Below are 18,485 nucleotides of genomic sequence, written 5' to 3'. Positions count from 1 at the left end.
CCACCCTAAACTGGCCTGTACCACACCAACCTGCCACTATACCACTCTAATACCCTAACCTGCATCATCCCAACCTGCTCTGTGCCACCCCCAAACTGCCCGGTACCAGCCTCACCTGCCAATATACCAATCCTACCTACCCCATACCTCCCCGACCTGCCACTATACCACCCTATACTATCATTTACAAGGGCTGGTTTTGGGTGGGCCCGGTGACCGTGCGCTGCCTGCAAGGTGTGGGCAGCCTAGGCGGGGGGGGCGTGACACCATATGTTACATTACACCCACCATGCCTTACAACCTACTTGACACAGAAGGCTGTCAGCTATTCCTGACTCTGGAGGTCACCATTAGGCCTCAGGGGCCCAGAGACTTTGCTACATAAGCATGAACTGAATTCTGCCATATTCTTACATTGAGAAAACAGCAGGCACAGTACAGGTCACCAGAGCTATAAGCACACCTACGGAAGCTGGGCAGACAAACAAGAGTGCTTTTGAGCTTTTGAAACTGATGACTACTTAGTCCTTAGAGAAGGCACATTATCTTGTGTACACAGACTGAACTACTCTTAAAGCAAAGTGTCTCAACGTTTAACTAAAGAATATAAGAGCTTTGTGCAAGAATATAGACATGAAAATTCAGCTACTTTCGAATTATGCTGACAGTCTTTGCATAACAGAATTTCAAGTACCATATTTACTATACTGCAGTAGGAAACGAAGATCATCTGCAGGCACTGTTGAGTGACCACAGAATGGACTTTTAACAACCCAAGGCTCTCTTGTAGGCAAAGATAGGTTGTTCAGAAGCATTTATCAGCATCTAGGATAGACCTGATGTCCTCATTATTACACGCTGAATATTCTAACTCAGCACCTCTCAACCTTTTTAACGTGAAGGAACCCTTGAAATAACTGTCAGGCCTTACAGATTCCCTTCTAACAATTATTACATTTACAAATCAAGAGGGATGTGTGAACGGTAAGTTGAAGATATTAAAAAAAATTATAACAATTTTGAACAAGGAATGTTGTGCATGTTAGTATATTGGAGATGCCAGGCTGCTCTATACAAAATTATTTTAATAATAAAATGACCAGAAAAATGCAGACATTTGTGCGCCTTTTCCTGTGACTTTGGACATCAGAGTCACATGACGTTGTAACCCATGATTCCCAATGATAACCATTCATATCTGTGAGACTTGAAGTCGCACCAACTTCAAAGTAGTTCTTGTTTCTTGGTCAGACTTTGATGAGAGTTAAAGTCTATAGACCTCAAGTTTACACATCCATTCCCTGAAATCGCGTCAAAAAAAATCAAGCAACTTTTAAGTCACGGCTGTGTGAAAAGGGGCCTACATTTTTTCTTCTTTTTAAACCTGTATGGCAATGTCATAATGTGCCAGTATGCACAGCATACTAGCACAATATGTGAAACTTACCTGAAAATGAAGCCTTCCAGCATCACGCCGTCACCGCTGAAGGCGCTCCCATCGTCACCCATTCTTCTTCACGGACTTTGGCTAAAGCCCATAAACAGCAAAGTACCTCTGATCTCCCTGCTGGGTACTGTGCTCTGCCCACATCCTAATCCTTGGGTCTCCCTGCAGAATGCTGTGCTCTGCCCACATCATAAACCTCTGGTCTCCCTGCAGAGCGTTGTGCTCTGCCCACCTCCTAGTCCTCTGGTCTCCTCTCCAGCTATCTCACCACACTCAAGCGGACAGGTGGCAACACTAGACTCAGGGCTATAGCCCCAATAGCTACCCCCTAGTGACACTACTGCCTATAGGAAAGCCTTACCTATAGGTAAAATTCATGCGTGGGAGTTTACTCTCACTTTGAGATATAAAGTGAAAGAGCTCTCGTTTTAACAAACTCTGGTTCTGTCACATCTAGAGTATGCCATCCAGTTCTGGAAAAGGGAAGAAGGGACCCATAACCCCCTCCTACCCTATGCCTTTATAATTAATACTGTGCCATATCACCAAATATATACTTTTTCATCCTAGGCACATTGTTACACATCCACCCCTGAAGAGCGAGCTGGTTCTCATGAAACGCATCATGTAGTATGATGCCCATGTACTATGACATCTATATATATATCAATATTCCCTGTTTATGTATCTTTTTTAAAATTGGCAACTGTTGGTGATATCTAGGCATGTAAAGAATTTTAATTGAATAAACCATATACTGCATTTACTACAGTTTTGTTTACCGACGGAAACGGTACCTACTTCATTTAAAGTCCTGAATACTTCAGCACGGGTTTATCTTGACAGCAACAGCGTTTGCTCCCACGATACGTAAAGCCATGACTCCATCGCTGTCAGAGGTGACATTCTCAGGAGTACACAAAGTGCGCAAGCAGTGCAATGGACCTCATGATGCCCCTTACGCACAAAAACTTGATCTAGGCTGGGTAATCGTGGGCAACGTACATGGCTTGAGTCCTGCGGGAACGGCGTCCCTGCACTATATTCACAGCGGGAACGCCGTTCCCTTTGCAGGACTGGAGCCGCCCAAATGAGATGTATGCAGAGTAGCGCAGGAAGCGTTTGGCTTTTTGCCCACAATGCAAAATTATATGTTTGGCGTAAAAGCAACACAGCTCATCACCCTCAACACACCATCCCCACTGTCAAACATGGTGGTGGCAGCATCATGGTTTGGGCCTGCTTTTCTTCAGCAGGGACAGGGAAGATGGTTAAAATTGAGGGGAAGATGGATGCAGCCAAATACAGGACCATTCTGGATGAAAACCTGTAGGAGTCTGCAAAAGAATTGAAACTGGTACGGAGATTTATCTTCCAACAAGACAATGATCCCAAACATACAGCAAAATCTACAAAGGAATGGTTCACAAATAAACGTATCCAGGTGTTAGAATGGCCAAATCAAAGTCCAGACCTGAATCCAATCGAGAATCTGTGGAAAGAGCTGAAAACTGCTGTTCACAAACGCTCTCCATCCAACCTCACTGAGCTCGAGCTGTTTTGCAAGGAAGAACGGGCAAGAATTTCAGTCTCTCGATGTGCAAAACTGATAGAGACATACCCCAAGCGACTTGCAGCTGTAATCGAAGCAAAAGGTGGCTCTACAAAGTATTAACGCAAGGGGGCCGAATAATTTTGCACACCCCACTTTTCATTTTTTTATTAGTTAAAAAAGTTTCAAAAATCCAATAGATTTTGTTCCACTTCACAATCGTGTCTCACTTGTTGGTTTAGGAGATATTTGGCGAAAGACAGGCACTGCTGTCTATGGCGCATCCGTAGACAGCGGCGCGCAGGCGCACTGAGCGCGGCACCGGCGACGACAAAGATGCCGCGCGTTGCGGCTCCCGTGCGCACGCACGGGAGTGACGTCATTGCAGCTTCGCCGAATGACAGCGGCGGAGCAGCGAGACCCACCGAGAAGATGGATGCGCCGGACTACAGGGGACAGCGGTGACATTGCTGGCTCCTGTGTCAGGTAAATGACACATAATGGACTACTATGCGATGCATAGTAGTCCATTATGCTTTGCCTTTGCAGGGAATGAAAGAGGAAGTAAACTCATCAGGGTTTACTTCCTCTTTAAAACAAACAAAAAAATGTCACACAGTAGTCGGGACTGCCAAATACTGCAGTCCCAACCTTATGCTGCTTCTCCTGCTCCTGGATAGGCCTCAGGCAGCCAGGTGTCCCCGGGATAAGCCTCAGGCTTCCGGCCTAGCAGCCCGGGGCGACTTAACACGTTCCCCTTACACAGCCGTCTAGGTGGCGCAGAACCCCAATCACCTGACTCCACTCCAATAAATGGGCTCTCCCAGTAGGCCAAGGGACTACAAAGAAACACCCCATCCATTCATGATCTGTCCTTGCTATACCCTTGTCTATCCAATATCACCAGCTACAATGCCACCTAGTCACAGAAGAGAGAAAAGTGCAGCAATTTTAGAATTAGGAGATCCACTGATTACCACCTAACAATTAGCCAAGACAAAAATACTACCTGGCAAACTAAATTTGTTAACAACCCTGCCTAAACACCAGGGTGCTACACTACTTTACACCTGAACTGTGGGGAAATTTAAAGACTACCCTTGCAGTAGGGCTTCTCCCATATTGCAAAGGTTAAGTGCTAGTTTTTTGTTTAGGGTATCATTAACCACTTTTAGACCGGACCAATTTGCTGGCCTAAGAGCGGACCACTTTTTGCGATTCAGGACAGCGTCGCTTTAACTGACAATTGCGTGGGCGTGGCTCCCAAACAAAATTGGCGCCTTTTTTTTCCCACAAATAGAGCTCTCTTTTGGTGGTATTTGATCACCCCTGCGGTTTTTTTTTTGCGCTATGAACAAAAATAGAGCGACAATGTTGAAAAATAAAATGCATTATTTTTTACTATAATAAATATTCCCCAAAATTTTTTATATATATATATATATATATATATATATATATATATATATATATATATATATATATATATATATATATATATATATATATATATATATATATATATATATATATATATATATATATATATATAAATAAATCCTCAGTTTAGGCCGATCTGTATTCTTCTACATTTTTCTTTTTTTTAACCAAAAATATCTCAATAAGCGATTGATTGGTTTGCGCAAAATTTATAGCATTTACAAAATAGTAGATAGTTTTATGGCATTTTTATAAAAAAAAAAAAATTTATTTTTTCTTTTTTTACTAGTAATGGTGGCGATCAACTATTTTTATTGTGACATTATGCAACATTATGGCGGACACATAGAACATTTTTGACACATTTTTGTGACCATTGTCATTTATACAGCAATCAGTGCTATACAAATGCACCGATTCCTGTGTAAATGACACTGGCAGTGAAGGGGTTAACCAGTTTAGGGGTTAAGTGTGTCCTAGGGGCGTGTTACTAACTGTGGGGGGCTGGGCAGTGTGTTAGTGAACACTGATCTCTGCTCCAATCACATGGAGCAGAGATCAGTGTCACACGTTGCTAGGCAGAACGGGGAGATGCTGTTTACAACGAACATCTCCCCGTGAGACGATCGCGGGTATCCCCACGGCGATCGAGTCCGTGGGACCCGCGACTGGACTCACGGGGGTCCTGACCCTACATTAAAAAAAAAAAAAGGTCCCACTTAACCCCTTCACTGCTAGTGACATTTTTACAGTAATCCATGCATTTTTAATCGCATTGATCGCTGTATTAATGCCAATGGTCCCAAAAATGTGTCAAAATTGTACGACGTGTCCGCCATAATGTCGCAGTCACAAAAAAACACCATTACTAGTAAAAAATAAAAAAATTAATAAAAAGGCCATAAAACTATCCCCCATTTTGTAGACGCTATAACTTTACCACAAACCAAATGCTTATTGCAATCTTTTTGACCAAAAATATGAAGAAGAATACATATCAGCCTAAACTGAGAAAAAAAAATGTTTTTGTTTATATATTTTTTGGGCATATTTATTATAGCAAAAAGTATTTAATTTTTTTTCAAAATGGTCACTCTAGTTTTGTTTATAGTGCAAAAAATAAGGTGATCAATACCACCAAAAGAAAGCTCTATTTGTGGGAAAAAATAAAATTAAAAAAAAGGTGGATGTCAATTTTGTTTGGGAGCCACGTCGCATGACCGTGCAATTGTCAGTTAAAGCGACACAGTGCTGAATCGCAAAAAGGGGCCTGGTCCTTTAACCTCTAAAATGGTCCCTGGCTTAAGTGGCTAACATACAATACAAATTTTTATTCTGTCATGCAAGAATTTTCTTAACTTTAGTAACCTCCAAATTTTCGATATTAGACAGGCATGCAAAAATAAAAAAAGGGAGGATCATTTGTCTGATAATCAGAGTGTCTACAAGGCATTACAATTAGCGAAATCCTACAGGACCCGGGACACCACGCAGAGAGATGGTGGGTGCCGGAACGCTACGTTGCAGCACCTGGCACAGCAATTATGGTGGTGCTGTCAGGTGGAGGGAGCTCCTGTCTGAGTCCACAGTGGTCTGTTTCAAGCACCGCTTTATGCTATACCATACCTCCTTTAGGCCATGTTTATCTATCTGGCCCCTTGCTGAATAAGCAACTAGGGCTGAAACAACTAATCGATTATGAAATTAATCGATTACTATTTTCATAATTGATTAATCGGCCAGTAACATAATAGGGTTAAAAAAACTAAAATTAGCCCTTTATAGTACAAAAAGAGCAAATAATCGCTACTGAAAAACATTACTCTTACTGTTCTACAGCAAAATAAAATGAACCCCTTATAGTGATTATCTGCTTTTTTTCTACTATAAAGGGCTATTTTTTTTTTTTAAACCCCATTATGTTACTAAATGTCTTAGACCTGGTTCACATCTACGGTATGTGTTTATTGGTGCTTTTTGCAGAAATGCACTACAGTTCATTTACATGGTTTCCTATGGGACACATACACATCTGAAAGGATCAGGGACTTTTAATGCAAAAATGCTTCTTTATTGGTTCAATATACTTCAATGGAGAAGCTGCAGAAAAGCATGTAATGCGTTTTTGCAGCAATTTGTGTTTTTTAATCTGTCCAAAAAAAATGCAAAAATACAAATTGCAGTAAAATCACGTGCGCAAAAATCAAAACGTACAGCAAAAAGCACTGCAGAAACAGATCAAAAACAAACTGCATAGGTGTGCACTGAGCCTTATGCTGGCCAAATTTTCAGGCGAGAATATTCATACGAAAAATCTTTGTACATTCGCTGAATGAAAGAATTCTTTTTGAAATTTTCACTTGTTTTTAACATTCTGTTTTTTAAAATGAATGTAATTTCTGAACGAAAACCACATACATGGTCTGAAAATTCCTTTGACTAAGAAGTTTTCTATTTCCAAATTTTCCCATCAATGTGGTTGAAAACGAACGTCAATTTGACCCACTTTTTTTTTTTTTTTTTTTAAAAGGTTATTAACCGATTAATCGATCGAAACAATAATCGGCCAACTAATCGATTATGAAAATAATCGTTAGTTGCAGCCCTATAAGCAACCTCCACAGACAGCTTAACTCTCAAATAAGACAACGGCATTTTGCCCAGTCCATAGTGTGCAGGCAGTGAGGAGATTATGTTCTGTAACCTTTAGCAACCAGTGAGCACTATTGATGTACAGTAATCTCTTGCAACCAATCAACAAGCAGAAATCATGTGCTGTAACCTCTAGCGACTAATCAGTGATCTGTAGTGTGATCTGTAGTGTGTGCTTTAACCTCTAGCAACCAGTTAGTGAGCGGTAATGATACAGTGTATGTCTCTAGAGCAGGTGGAGAGCGAAACTGCATGGAGGCCCCCCAAGAAAAGTTTTTCCCAGGGTCCAATCAATATTAAAGATGGCCCTGGACAGGGTTAAGCATTTTCATCTTAGTTCCCAGGCTACTGTACTAAAACTGCTGGCTCTGCCTCCCAGCTCCCCCTGACTCCTTTGTTCTAAGTAACTGCTGTAGGACCGCCCGCCCAGCTTCCCCGCCCATTGAATTTACAGCAGCAGGCAGATGGGGGCATGGCAACGGGGGACTGCAATAGCCAGCTGATCCAGTAGGAAGAAGTCTGGTGGGAGCCGGAGACACAGCAAGCATGGAGTCCACACTGAGAGCAAGTGAGTGCCACCGATCCCATCCACCCCCCCCCCCCTCAGCACTGCCACCGATCCAATCCAACCCCCCCCCCCCCCCAGCACTGCCACCGATCCCATCCATGCCCCCCCCCCAGCACTGGCACCGATCCCATCCTCCCCTCAGCACTGCCACCGATCCCATCCATCCCCCCCCCCTCCAGCACTGCCACCGATCCCATCCACCCCCCCCCCTCCAGCACTGCCACCGATCCCATCCACCCCCCCCCCCTCCAGCACTGCCACCGATCCCATCCACCCCCCCCCCCCTCCAGCACTGCCACCGATCCCATCCACCCCCCCCCCTCCAGCACTGCCACCGATCCCATCCACCCCCCCCCCCTCCAGCACTGCCACCGATCCCATCCACCCCCCCCCCTCCAGCACTGCCACCGATCCCATCCACCCCCCCCCCTCCAGCACTGCCACCGATCCCATCCACCCCCCCCCTCCAGCACTGCCACCGATCCCATCCACCCCCCCCCCCCAGCACTGCCACCGATCCCATCCACCCCCCCCCCCCAGCACTGCCACCGATCCCATCCACCCCCCCCCCCCAGCACTGCCACCGATCCCATCCATCCCCCCCCCCAGCACTGCCACCGATCCCATCCATCCCCCCCCCCCCCCCAGCACTGCCACCGATCCCATCCATCCCCCCCCCCCCCCCAGCACTGCCACCGATCCCATCCACCCCCCCCCCCCCAGCACTGCCACCGATCCCATCCATCCCCCCCCCCCCCAGCACTGCCACCGATCCCATCCACCCCCCCCCCCAGCACTGCCACCGATCCCATCCACCCCCCCCCCCCAGCACTGCCACCGATCCCATCCACCCCCCCCCCCCCAGCACTGCCACCGATCCCATCCACCCCCCCCCCAGCACTGCCACCGATCCCATCCTCCCCTCAGCACTGCCACCGATCCCATCCTCCCCTCAGCACTGCCACCGATCCCACCTACTGATCCCCCGTTCCACTGCCATCGATTCCCCCCCCCCAACCTTGCTATTCATCTCATTACCCCCAGTACTGCCACTGATCCCATTACCCCCCAAAAACCACCATCAACACCACTGATCCCATCAACTTTCCAACGCTGCCACTGATTCCATCCCTCCCAGCACTGCCACTAATCCCATCAACCCCCTAGCACTGCCACTAATCCCTTTCCCCTCACCGCCACTGCCACTGCCACCAAACCCATCAATCCCCTACCACTGTCACTGATCCCCCACCACATCTTTCACTGATCCCATCAACCCCCTAGCACTGCCACTGCTCACCCCCCACCCCCCCAGCACTTCCACTGATCCCATTCCCCTCCCCCACCACCAACTGATGTGTGTGAGCATGTGTGTGTGTGTAAGCATGTGTGTGTGTGAGCATGTGTTCATATTTGTATGTGTATGTATGCATGTGTGTGTGCGCGTGTATGTGAGTGTGCATGTATGTGAATGTGCACGTGTTTATCAGTGGTGGTGCATCCAAAAGGGTGCACAGGTGCCGCCCCCTCTCTCCAGCCGCACCCTCTATGACCAATGGATAGATTCATGCATAGCATGAATCTATCCATGGCCACCGCTGCCACCCCCATATTTAGGTGTCTGGTCCCTTTTGGGGTGCCGGGCGCCTGAATTACAGCAGCGGGGGGTGTTTTTGCAGCACCTGATTAGAGCCAAGGCTTCAAAATAGGTGAACTGTGAGCGCCATGCTTGACGCCCACAGTCTACCCAGGCGTGTTAGAAAAGTGAATTAATATTCACTTTCCTAACACTGAACCGTCTCTCCACCAATCAGGTGTGCGGGTCTGTTACCCATCACCTGATTGGCTGAAACGATAGGCGCAGCTATTGGACGCCTATCAGGAGGAGAGGACAGGAGGGGAGGATGGCAGGACATGCATGGAGGACCCCGCTCATGGCCGTTACCCGCTGCCCCACCAAGACAGGGTAAGTGGCGGGCAGACAGTGAGCGGGTGGTGGGGATTCACAGTGGCAGCATTTGATGGGCACACCAACAGCATTTGATGGGCACAGTGGCTTTAATTGATGTTTTTTTAAAATCGGTTAATTTATATGTGGCCACCCACTTGGGACTGGGCCCTGGTGTTCCACCATCGGGCTCGGAGAAAAGAGCCCTGTCCAGAGGTCGGGGGGAGGGGGGCCCTCCAAGGTTTCCTGCATCGGGGCCCTGAAGGTTCTAGTTACGCCACTGCGATACATACATGCACTCAGATACACAAACATGCATAAATACACTAGACCCAAACACAACACACTACCATAGGAATACATACATATGTAGTCTGATAATGGGCAGCCAGCTTCTCTCCTCCCACACTCACAGCCAAGTCCGTGCAGCTCCTTCCTCTTCCTGCCCAAACTCGCAGCTCTTTTCCACTACATCGGACTACCAGAGTGAGCAGACGTGAGAGGGGCTCCAGTAGCCAGAACAGCAATAAGCAGAGCATCGGAAACTGTGGCCAAGAGGTTCCGTTTCCCTCCACAGAGACAAACAAGTCCCTTGTAACTAAGGCTGTTTGAATCCAGACAACTACAAATATGTAAAGATAGGTGACATTCTGATACATGTAAGACGCTAGATTCTGATTAAGCTTTCATGGGGGTGTTGGAAGAATTTGAGGGTGTCCAGGTGTGAGGCAGCCAGAAACTCAGACAGACGATATAAATACCAGACTGTCCAGGTGAATCCCGGACAGGTGGCAACCCTTCTCCTAATGCAAACATACAAGTCACAGTGTGTAGCAACATGGGACAAGTCGCTTATCAGAGGAACTCTGTACATTATTGCTGAACACACAGGCTCATCTCTAAGTCAGGGAACTGCTTTAACCACTTAAGGTCCAGGCCTATTTTTCAAACTTGTTATTTACAAATAAAAAGCATTTTTTTGCTAGAAAAAAAAAAAAAAAAAAAAAAAAAAAAAGAAGAAGAAGGGGGGACGTAGAAAACCCCAAACATTATATCTTTTTTCAGACACCCTAGAGAATAAAATGGCAGTTGCTGCAATACATTATCTTACACTGTATTTGCACAGTGGTCTTACAAAACACAAATTTTATTTGTAAAAAAAATAAAAAGTTAGCCCAATTTTTTTTCTATATTGTGAAAGATAATGTTACGCTGAGTAAATTGATACCAAACATGTCATGCTTCAAAATTGCACCCTGTGGAATGGCAACAAACGTTGACCCTTAAAAATCTCCATAGGTGACACTTAAAAATTTCTACAGGTTACCAGTTTTGAGTTACAGAGGAAGTCTTTTGCTACAATTATTGCTCGAACGATACCTCACATGTGTGGTTTGAACACGGTTTACATATGCGGGTGTGACCTACGTGTATGTTCGCTTCTGCCCATGAGCACGGGGCACTTTAAAATATTTTTTTTCCCCACTTATTTTACTTTTTATTTTAAAAGAAATTGGGGGATCAGTGTAAACATCCCTTGTAATAGAAAAATAAAGCATGACAGGACCTCTTTAATGGGAGATCAGGGGTCAAAAAGACCTCAGATCTCACATTTATACTTAAATGCAATTGAGAAAAAAAAAAAAAAAAAAAACACACACACACACACACACACACACACACAAGGGCTGTTGGCCGGAAGTGACGTTTGATGTCGCTTCCATCATCCAATGTCATGGAGTCGAGTGGGGGCCCATCATTCCCTCACTCAACACGGTGCCTCAGAGGGGAAAGGTTCGGATCATCTCCGCCACTACCGACGGCTTTGGTAAGGTAGACAGGGAGGGGGGGTGGGCCCCTCTCCCGCCGCCAACAAAAGTGATCTTGCGACCACCACAGAGACCACTTTTATCTGAAAGCAGACTGCCCACTGTTTAAGAATATACCAGGGTAATGGTATTCAATGTCAAAGTACCAATGTATATCAATGGTGGGTTGTCCGGAAGTGGTTAATGTTTGATTGTTCACATGACTGGATTCTCGGGACAGTGTTATCGAGGGTTGGATGGTCAGTCATCTGGTACCTCATCCATTCAGTAAATGTCTTGTATTCTAATTTCACAGACTACAAGATGTCCTGTAAATACAGGAGGAGCAGAGAAATAAATATTATATATATATATATACACATACACACACACACATATATATATTGTTTTGATTACACCTGTCAGGTTTATATTGCTTCCTGTGCCCCCTTTAGGTCAATTCACCCTCTCCATTTGTCCTGGATACCTTTATTACTGAAAGGAAGAGGGGGAATAAAAAAAAATCCCCAAATTTTGCATTGTCCAAGCAGTAATAGAGGAGAAACAAAATGGGGACACTGATTCTGGTGACAACCAGGGATTCCTTCGAAGGAATTTGCTCTCACTTTCTGTCTTTTTTCTATAACACAGGAAGTGAAGGGAAATCTCCCCAATGGGATACAAAATGGTAAAAATAAAAACCGACAGGTGTTATAACACTCTCTTACACTATCCAAAAATAAATAAATAAAAGTTTTCTGTTAGTTCTGTACATGTATTAATTTTTTTTTTCCATGCAGCCTCTAAAACTTACTTCTACGTTAGCCTACATGTCAATTTACATATAGGCATTTACAGATGGGTTTACAGTAACCCCCCCCCCCCCCATCTAAATTTTGTTCAGGAGAGGAGTGGGGAAAAAAAATAAAAATAAAATAAAAAAAAACCCCACACACAACTCACATCACACCTAAAATGAGTCTAAACGCTAGATGCATTTAAATGGTAATAAAATTCTAAAAGGTCAGAATAAATATTTTTGCCAATGGAAACCATCACAAATACTTAATAAGCCTAAACGCACGTGCAATATGCAGCTTTGTACACTTGTACTCATGTACACTACTTTTTTCTGCTGCCCCGGTGTTCTGCCTAATAGAGTCCGGCCATCAATATCTCCGAAGCTGAACGGCGCCTGCGCCGTGAGTGGAGGTGGTAGCCCCACCATCCAAGCAGACATAGGGTTGTGAATTTTAGAGGGCCCCTCGCGGGCGAGCTTCGCTCGCCACGCTTCGGGCTCGGCCTCGCTGCGCTCGGCTCTTTTTTATTCTAACTCTATGTGCACTTGGATAGTGGGGATAGAACCTGGACTCACGGCGCAGGCGCCGTTCATCCTCAGCAATTTTCGGAATCTGTGTTCTGCGCATGCGCAGTACGCAGGGGACAGCATCTGATGGAGGACCCTATTTGACAAGACACCGGAACTCTCCTCACTGCTATCTTATCAGTACAAGTACACTGGGTGGTTTATAGTTGTATCTAGGCAGTGGAGTATAGAAGCACTTTTTGGAACGCAAAAAAACAAAAATAATTACCGGTATATATAAAATATATATATTTTCCCCCCATTCAGGACAGATGTTCAGAGGCATTTGAAAATGCCTGTAAGATCTTGTAAATGCGGTAAGTCGCGCTTCGTTTACAGGAGTTTTTCATTTTTGGCCATTTGAAAAAATATATATAATTTAAAAAATTTTTAATGCGTTTTAAAAACGTCCAAAGTACATGAAGCCTAATGCCCTGTACGCGGCTGGACATTCTGACGACAAAATCCGTCAGATTTTTTTTGACGGATTTTGGCCCAAACTTGTCTAGCGTACACACAGTCGCACAAAGTTCTCAGAAAATACGATTGTTCTGAACGCGGTGACATAGAACGCGTACGATGGGACTATAAAACAGGCCAGTAGCCAATAACTTTCGTCTCGTAATTTATTCTGAGCATGCGTGGCACTTTGTCCGTCAGAATTGTTTACACATGATCGGAATATAAACAATCGGATTTTGCTGTCGGAAAATTTTAGATCCAGCTCTCAAACTTTGTTTGTCGGAATTTCCAATATAAAAAGTCTGATGGAGCCCACACACGATCGGATTTTCCGACAACACGATCTGATCACACATTTTCCATTGGAAAGTCAGACCGTGTGTACAGGGAATTAGACGTGTTTTTTGAGCAGCTTGTCTCCTGCCAGGGAAAAGGCATTCACAGGGGCTTATGCCCTGTGTGCTTAATGTCATAGAAGAAATGGACAGCAGAGAAATTACCTGGCAGGTGTTGTAACCCTTCCCTGTCCAAAACAAAAGCAGAACATTTTGTCTGTACATAGAGATGTCGCCGTGGCACACTATATCTAGCAGGCGGATGTATACTCACGATCTCTGCCAACAGCAGCAGTCCTGGGGCAGTGGCAAGGAAGTTCCTGTCATAGGAGAAGCTGGCAGTGGTGGCAAAGGTGTCACAATAGGAGCTGGTGGTGGTGGTGACGGTGTGGGAACGGGCTCTTCCCTCCTCCATCTCCCCTGTAGAGAGGCCAAGGACACGTTACAAGTCTTGTATACGGCACATCTCCCCCTGTATAGAGATCACACAAGGACTGCACACTCCTGACAAGTGATGTGATCTGGGAGCTGTGCTCCTCTCATGTCCCTGGCACTGCACCCATCACACTACACAAAAGGGACAGTCACTTCCCCCCTCCCTCCTCCTGCACACATGGGGCAGGGCATTGCTCAGGTAGACGGTCTGCTGAATACACACAATATGTACCTTTGTTTGCCTTCTCATAAATCTCCTCATCTTCGAAGTTAAATGTGAGGCTTGAGGGTGCAAGGAATGGAGAGCGGGTGATGATGAAATGAGGTCCCCAGCACCTGGAAGGGGGGTGATGCCACTTATCATACAGAGCTGGCAGGGCTTTGCCTGCAGACATGGCAGCTTGGAATACTCACACTCCTAGCTGGGGAGGGAAGGGAGATTTGTAGGAAAGGTGAGGAGAAAAACCAGGACAGGTGCTCATTGTCTGCACACTGGATAGAGGTTCTGATCCCTGACAGTCCTGGACTTCAGGCCTCCGTCTACAGACTACCACTAATGAGCTGCTGAGGAAACCATCTTCTGTGTCGTATTCCTGTCCTGACGGGATTATAGTGCTTTTCATACTTTGGTACACTTTCCCTGAGTGCTTAACACTGCATTCACACCTGAGCGTCACACTTTTGTGCGTTTTTGTACAATGTTTCCAAGCATTTTGGAACTTTGGTGTTTTTGTATTAGCCAAACTATCATCTGTTACATAATTTTGTTTCTGCTTTCAGCTGCTTCAAAAACACACTGCATGAACCAAGCTACAAATGTAGCTCCAAAATGTTTCAGTTGTTTTGAAGTTGAGATGTGAACCACCACCATAGAGAATAATACATTTTTTTGGAGTTTTGGAGCTTCAAGCTACAAATGCTGAGGTGTGAATATGTCCCAACAGACAGATCTTAAAGCGGAGGTCCACCCTAAAGTGGACCTTCCGCTCATTGGAATCCTCCCCCCCTCCGGCGCCACAATTGGCACCTTTCAGGGGGGAGGGGGGTGCAGGTACCTGTACAGTACAGGTATCTGCACCCACTTCCGGCGTAGATTCTGCAGAAGGTACACCCCTTTCCGCAGAATCTACGCCCCTTTACGAAAGTCCCCCACTGCCTGATGGGAAACACACTGATCCCAGAGACAGCGGGGACCATCCTTATTGTGCAGCGCGACTCGCGCATGCGCAGTAGGGAACCGGGAAATGAAGCCGAAAGGCTCCACTTCCTGATTCCCATACCCAAGATGGCGGCGGCAGCACCCGAGAGACGATCGAGAGATCGGCTTCGGGTGCCGACATCGCGGGCGCGCTGGGCGGGTAAGTGTCACTATTTTAAAAGTCAGCAGCTGCAGTATTTGTAGCTGCTGGCTTTAAAAAAAAAAAACGGGGAACTCCCAGCGGACTCCCGCTTTAAGGGCTCATTTACTTCTTTGTGGCATATGAAGGCAAAGTTTTCAAAATTAAAGGCCTGCCAACTCACTGCAAGGCTACATTCAGGCCCCATTCACCCTTCGTATAGCGTATGTATTTAATTGGGATTTTATGTGATAGACCAACACAAAGTGGCACACATTAGTTCCACTAGATTTTAGTTAGTGTCGGTTCACACCGAGGCAGCACGACTTGCAACCTGGACACAACCGATGCGGCGACTTGCAAAACGACTTCTCTATAGAAGTCAATGCAAGTCGCCTCAAGTCGCCCCCAAAGTCATAGAGGAACCTTTTTCGCTACAGGAAACTTGTGTCGCTCCAATTAGAATGGTTCCATCGTACAGAAAGGGATGCGACTTGTCAGGCGGTTAAGTCACCTAACAAGTCCCAGTGTGAACCAACCCTTAGGGGTATCACAGTAAAGGGGGCTGAATACAAATACACACCACACATATTTATAAAAAAAAAAAAATTGAGAACCATTTATTATTTTCCTTCCACTTTCCAATTATGTGCCACTTTGTGTTGGTCTATCACATAAAATTCCAATAAAATACATTTACGTTTTTAGTTGTAACATGACAAAATGTAGAAAATATCAAGGGGGATAAATACTTTTTTAAGGCACTGTAGCTGTGGCAAAGCGGCGTCAGTCAGAGCCCATACACTGCAATGACAGGGTGTTGATGGCGCAGTTATTCATGACTGGCCACACAGCCAGTGATTACCTGCTTTGTTTGCGTCCATCTGCAATCGCTGGCTATGCAAACAGTCACGAATAGCTGCGGCCACCAAAAGCCTGTCATTGCAGTGTACAGGCTCAGCAGCCATAGCTGTCCAAACACAAGAACTGTTAATTTCAGCTGCAGGAATTGGTGGATTCTAGCCACTGACTGAGAGTCGCACCTTGGCTAAACGCGGATGTGACTGCTGCCATAGCAGTTTACATGCAAGCAGTAGTGGCACTGGCCATTGATCAGTAGGAATCTTACAGCTGCAGCTAGTCACTCTAAGGCCGCGTACACACGGGCGGACTGTATGGCGTACTTAGTCCGTCTAAACACATTTCAGCGGACAGTCCGCTCGTGTGTGGGCTTCAGCGGACTTTTTCAGCGTGCAGTCTGGCGTACTAAGTATTTCGGATTTTTCAAAATTCTGTCCGTCGTACTTTGGTTTCAGCGGACAATCCGCTCGTCAGTATGCTAGTTCGACGGACTAAGAATGGCGCATGCTCAGAAAGGATTTACACGGCGGAAGGGTGCTTTGCTGTGTATTGGACTTCCTATTTCTAGTCCCGTCGTACGTGCTGTACACGTCATCGCGCAAGCTTTCGACGGACTGTTTGTGCATCCGTGTGTGGTCAAGTCCGTTCAGTCGAAAGTATGACGGACTGTCCGTCGGATTGTATGACGGACTAAGTAGGCCATACAGTCCGCTCGTGTGTACGCGGCAATACACTGTGTGTATGCAATGCTTGGCTATGCTGGGAAGAATATAGTGGGTGTTGCTGGTGGCCACTTGCAAAAACGTGGCCTAAGTTCCTAAAAAGCAGGAATCAGGATATAACCAGCACATCATAGAAGCTCATTTACACAAATGACACACTATCTGCTTTCAGAGGCAAGCACCAGCTGCATGCAGATAGTTTGGGGCCTCATTCACAGGGGCGTACCTATCTCTACCCCCCATGTGAAGGGACATCTTTGCCTGCACAGAATGCCATGGTTTCCTTGGCATCCATGTAGGCAGGCTGCAGAGGCACAGCCACTGGTCTCAAACTGACAGCTATGAGAGTGCTTGCCTCTGAACACAGATAGTGTGCATCATTTGTGTAAATGAGCTTCTATGATGTGCTGGTTATATGCTGACTCCTGCTGTTTAGGAACTTAGGCCACATTTTTGCAAGTGGTCACCAGCAAGACCCACTATATCTGCATGCAGCTGGTGTTGTATGCAGATGGCAAAACAAAAGCAGCATGAGCGAAGCCTGAATCTCTTTTGATTCCTCTCATTCTCCAGAAACCTGACCCAAACCTTTTCTCTGCCAGATGACTTATATATTGCAAGACAGTCCTAATATGTCATATATAAGGGTTTGTTCACACCAGAGCATAGTGCAGAAAACCCACGATCTGTGTGTGTTTCCTGCACCGCATTCAAAACGCACTGGGTGTGCAATCTGCTTTGAGTGTCAATATATCCCTAATGACACCCCAAATACAGATCGCAAACGCTGTGTGTTTGCCTGCACCAGATTGAATAGTAACGCTGTACCAAGCGATCCAGTGCAGTGCAATTTTTTAAAATTGGTAGATGCAGTGCAATTCAGTGCGATTTCTTGCCATTTAAATAAGCTGAAAAACGCACCGCAGTGAATTGTACAGGAACACAGACCGGCGTTCCTGTGCGTTTCAGGTGTCTACCGGCCCTAAATATATGATTTTTATAGTAAGGGTTTATTTTGTAAGCTCTAACAAGCAGGGCCCTCTGATCCCTCCTGTATTGATTTGTATTGTAAGTGTACTGTCTGCCCTCATATTGTAAAGCGCTGCGCAAACTGTTGGCGCTATATAAATCTTGAATAATAATAATAATTTTGCTGTTTTAGTTATTGTTCCTAAAATGTTAACAACATTCACAGTATATATGAGTAGGGATGAGCTCTGGCGTGTTTGCATACTTCACATGCAGAGCCTGGCAGAAAGTCGGCACAGCGCTAATCACAGGCAGTGAGACATTGCCCGATCTCTGCAGCCACGCATTGGGGCAATGTCTCACTGCATGTGATTAGTGCAGCGCTGTGCAGACTTCCTGGTGGGCTCTGCACGTGGAGTATGCGAACAAGCCAGATCTCATCCTTATATATGAACATTATATACGTATATTTTTTGTTATATACACTAAATAGAAGTCTTTATGCTGCAGTTCACATTCCAATTAACCTATAAACTATTCTCTCAGGTTGACATCTCTGCCAGCTAATAAAACAAAAAGGACA

General features: G+C 45.5%; 1 protein-coding gene across 1 annotated transcript in view; it reads right to left on the bottom strand.

The window, feature by feature from the left end:
• The window catches only part of CMTM8 (CKLF like MARVEL transmembrane domain containing 8), an 89,271-nt gene extending 74,806 nt beyond the window's left edge, over positions 1–14,465 (bottom strand). The window contains exons 1-2 of the mRNA XM_077491463.1: positions 14,246–14,465; positions 13,853–13,998 (exon numbers count right to left, since the gene is read on the bottom strand). Coding sequence (XP_077347589.1) covers positions 13,853–13,998; positions 14,246–14,408 — 309 coding nt within the window. The 5' untranslated portion in view covers positions 14,409–14,465. The remainder of the gene's footprint in view (positions 1–13,852; positions 13,999–14,245) is intronic.
• Positions 14,466–18,485: the final 4,020 nt, after the last annotated feature.

The sequence above is a fragment of the Lithobates pipiens genome, unplaced genomic scaffold, assembly GCF_037356315.1.
Source record: "Lithobates pipiens isolate NorthernLeopardFrog02 unplaced genomic scaffold, aLitPip1_a1.2 Scaffold_19, whole genome shotgun sequence".
Classification (NCBI taxonomy): Eukaryota; Metazoa; Chordata; class Amphibia; order Anura; family Ranidae; genus Lithobates; species Lithobates pipiens.
The sequence above is the reverse complement of the archived record's forward strand: the minus strand, read 5'-3'. Positions and strand labels throughout refer to the sequence as shown.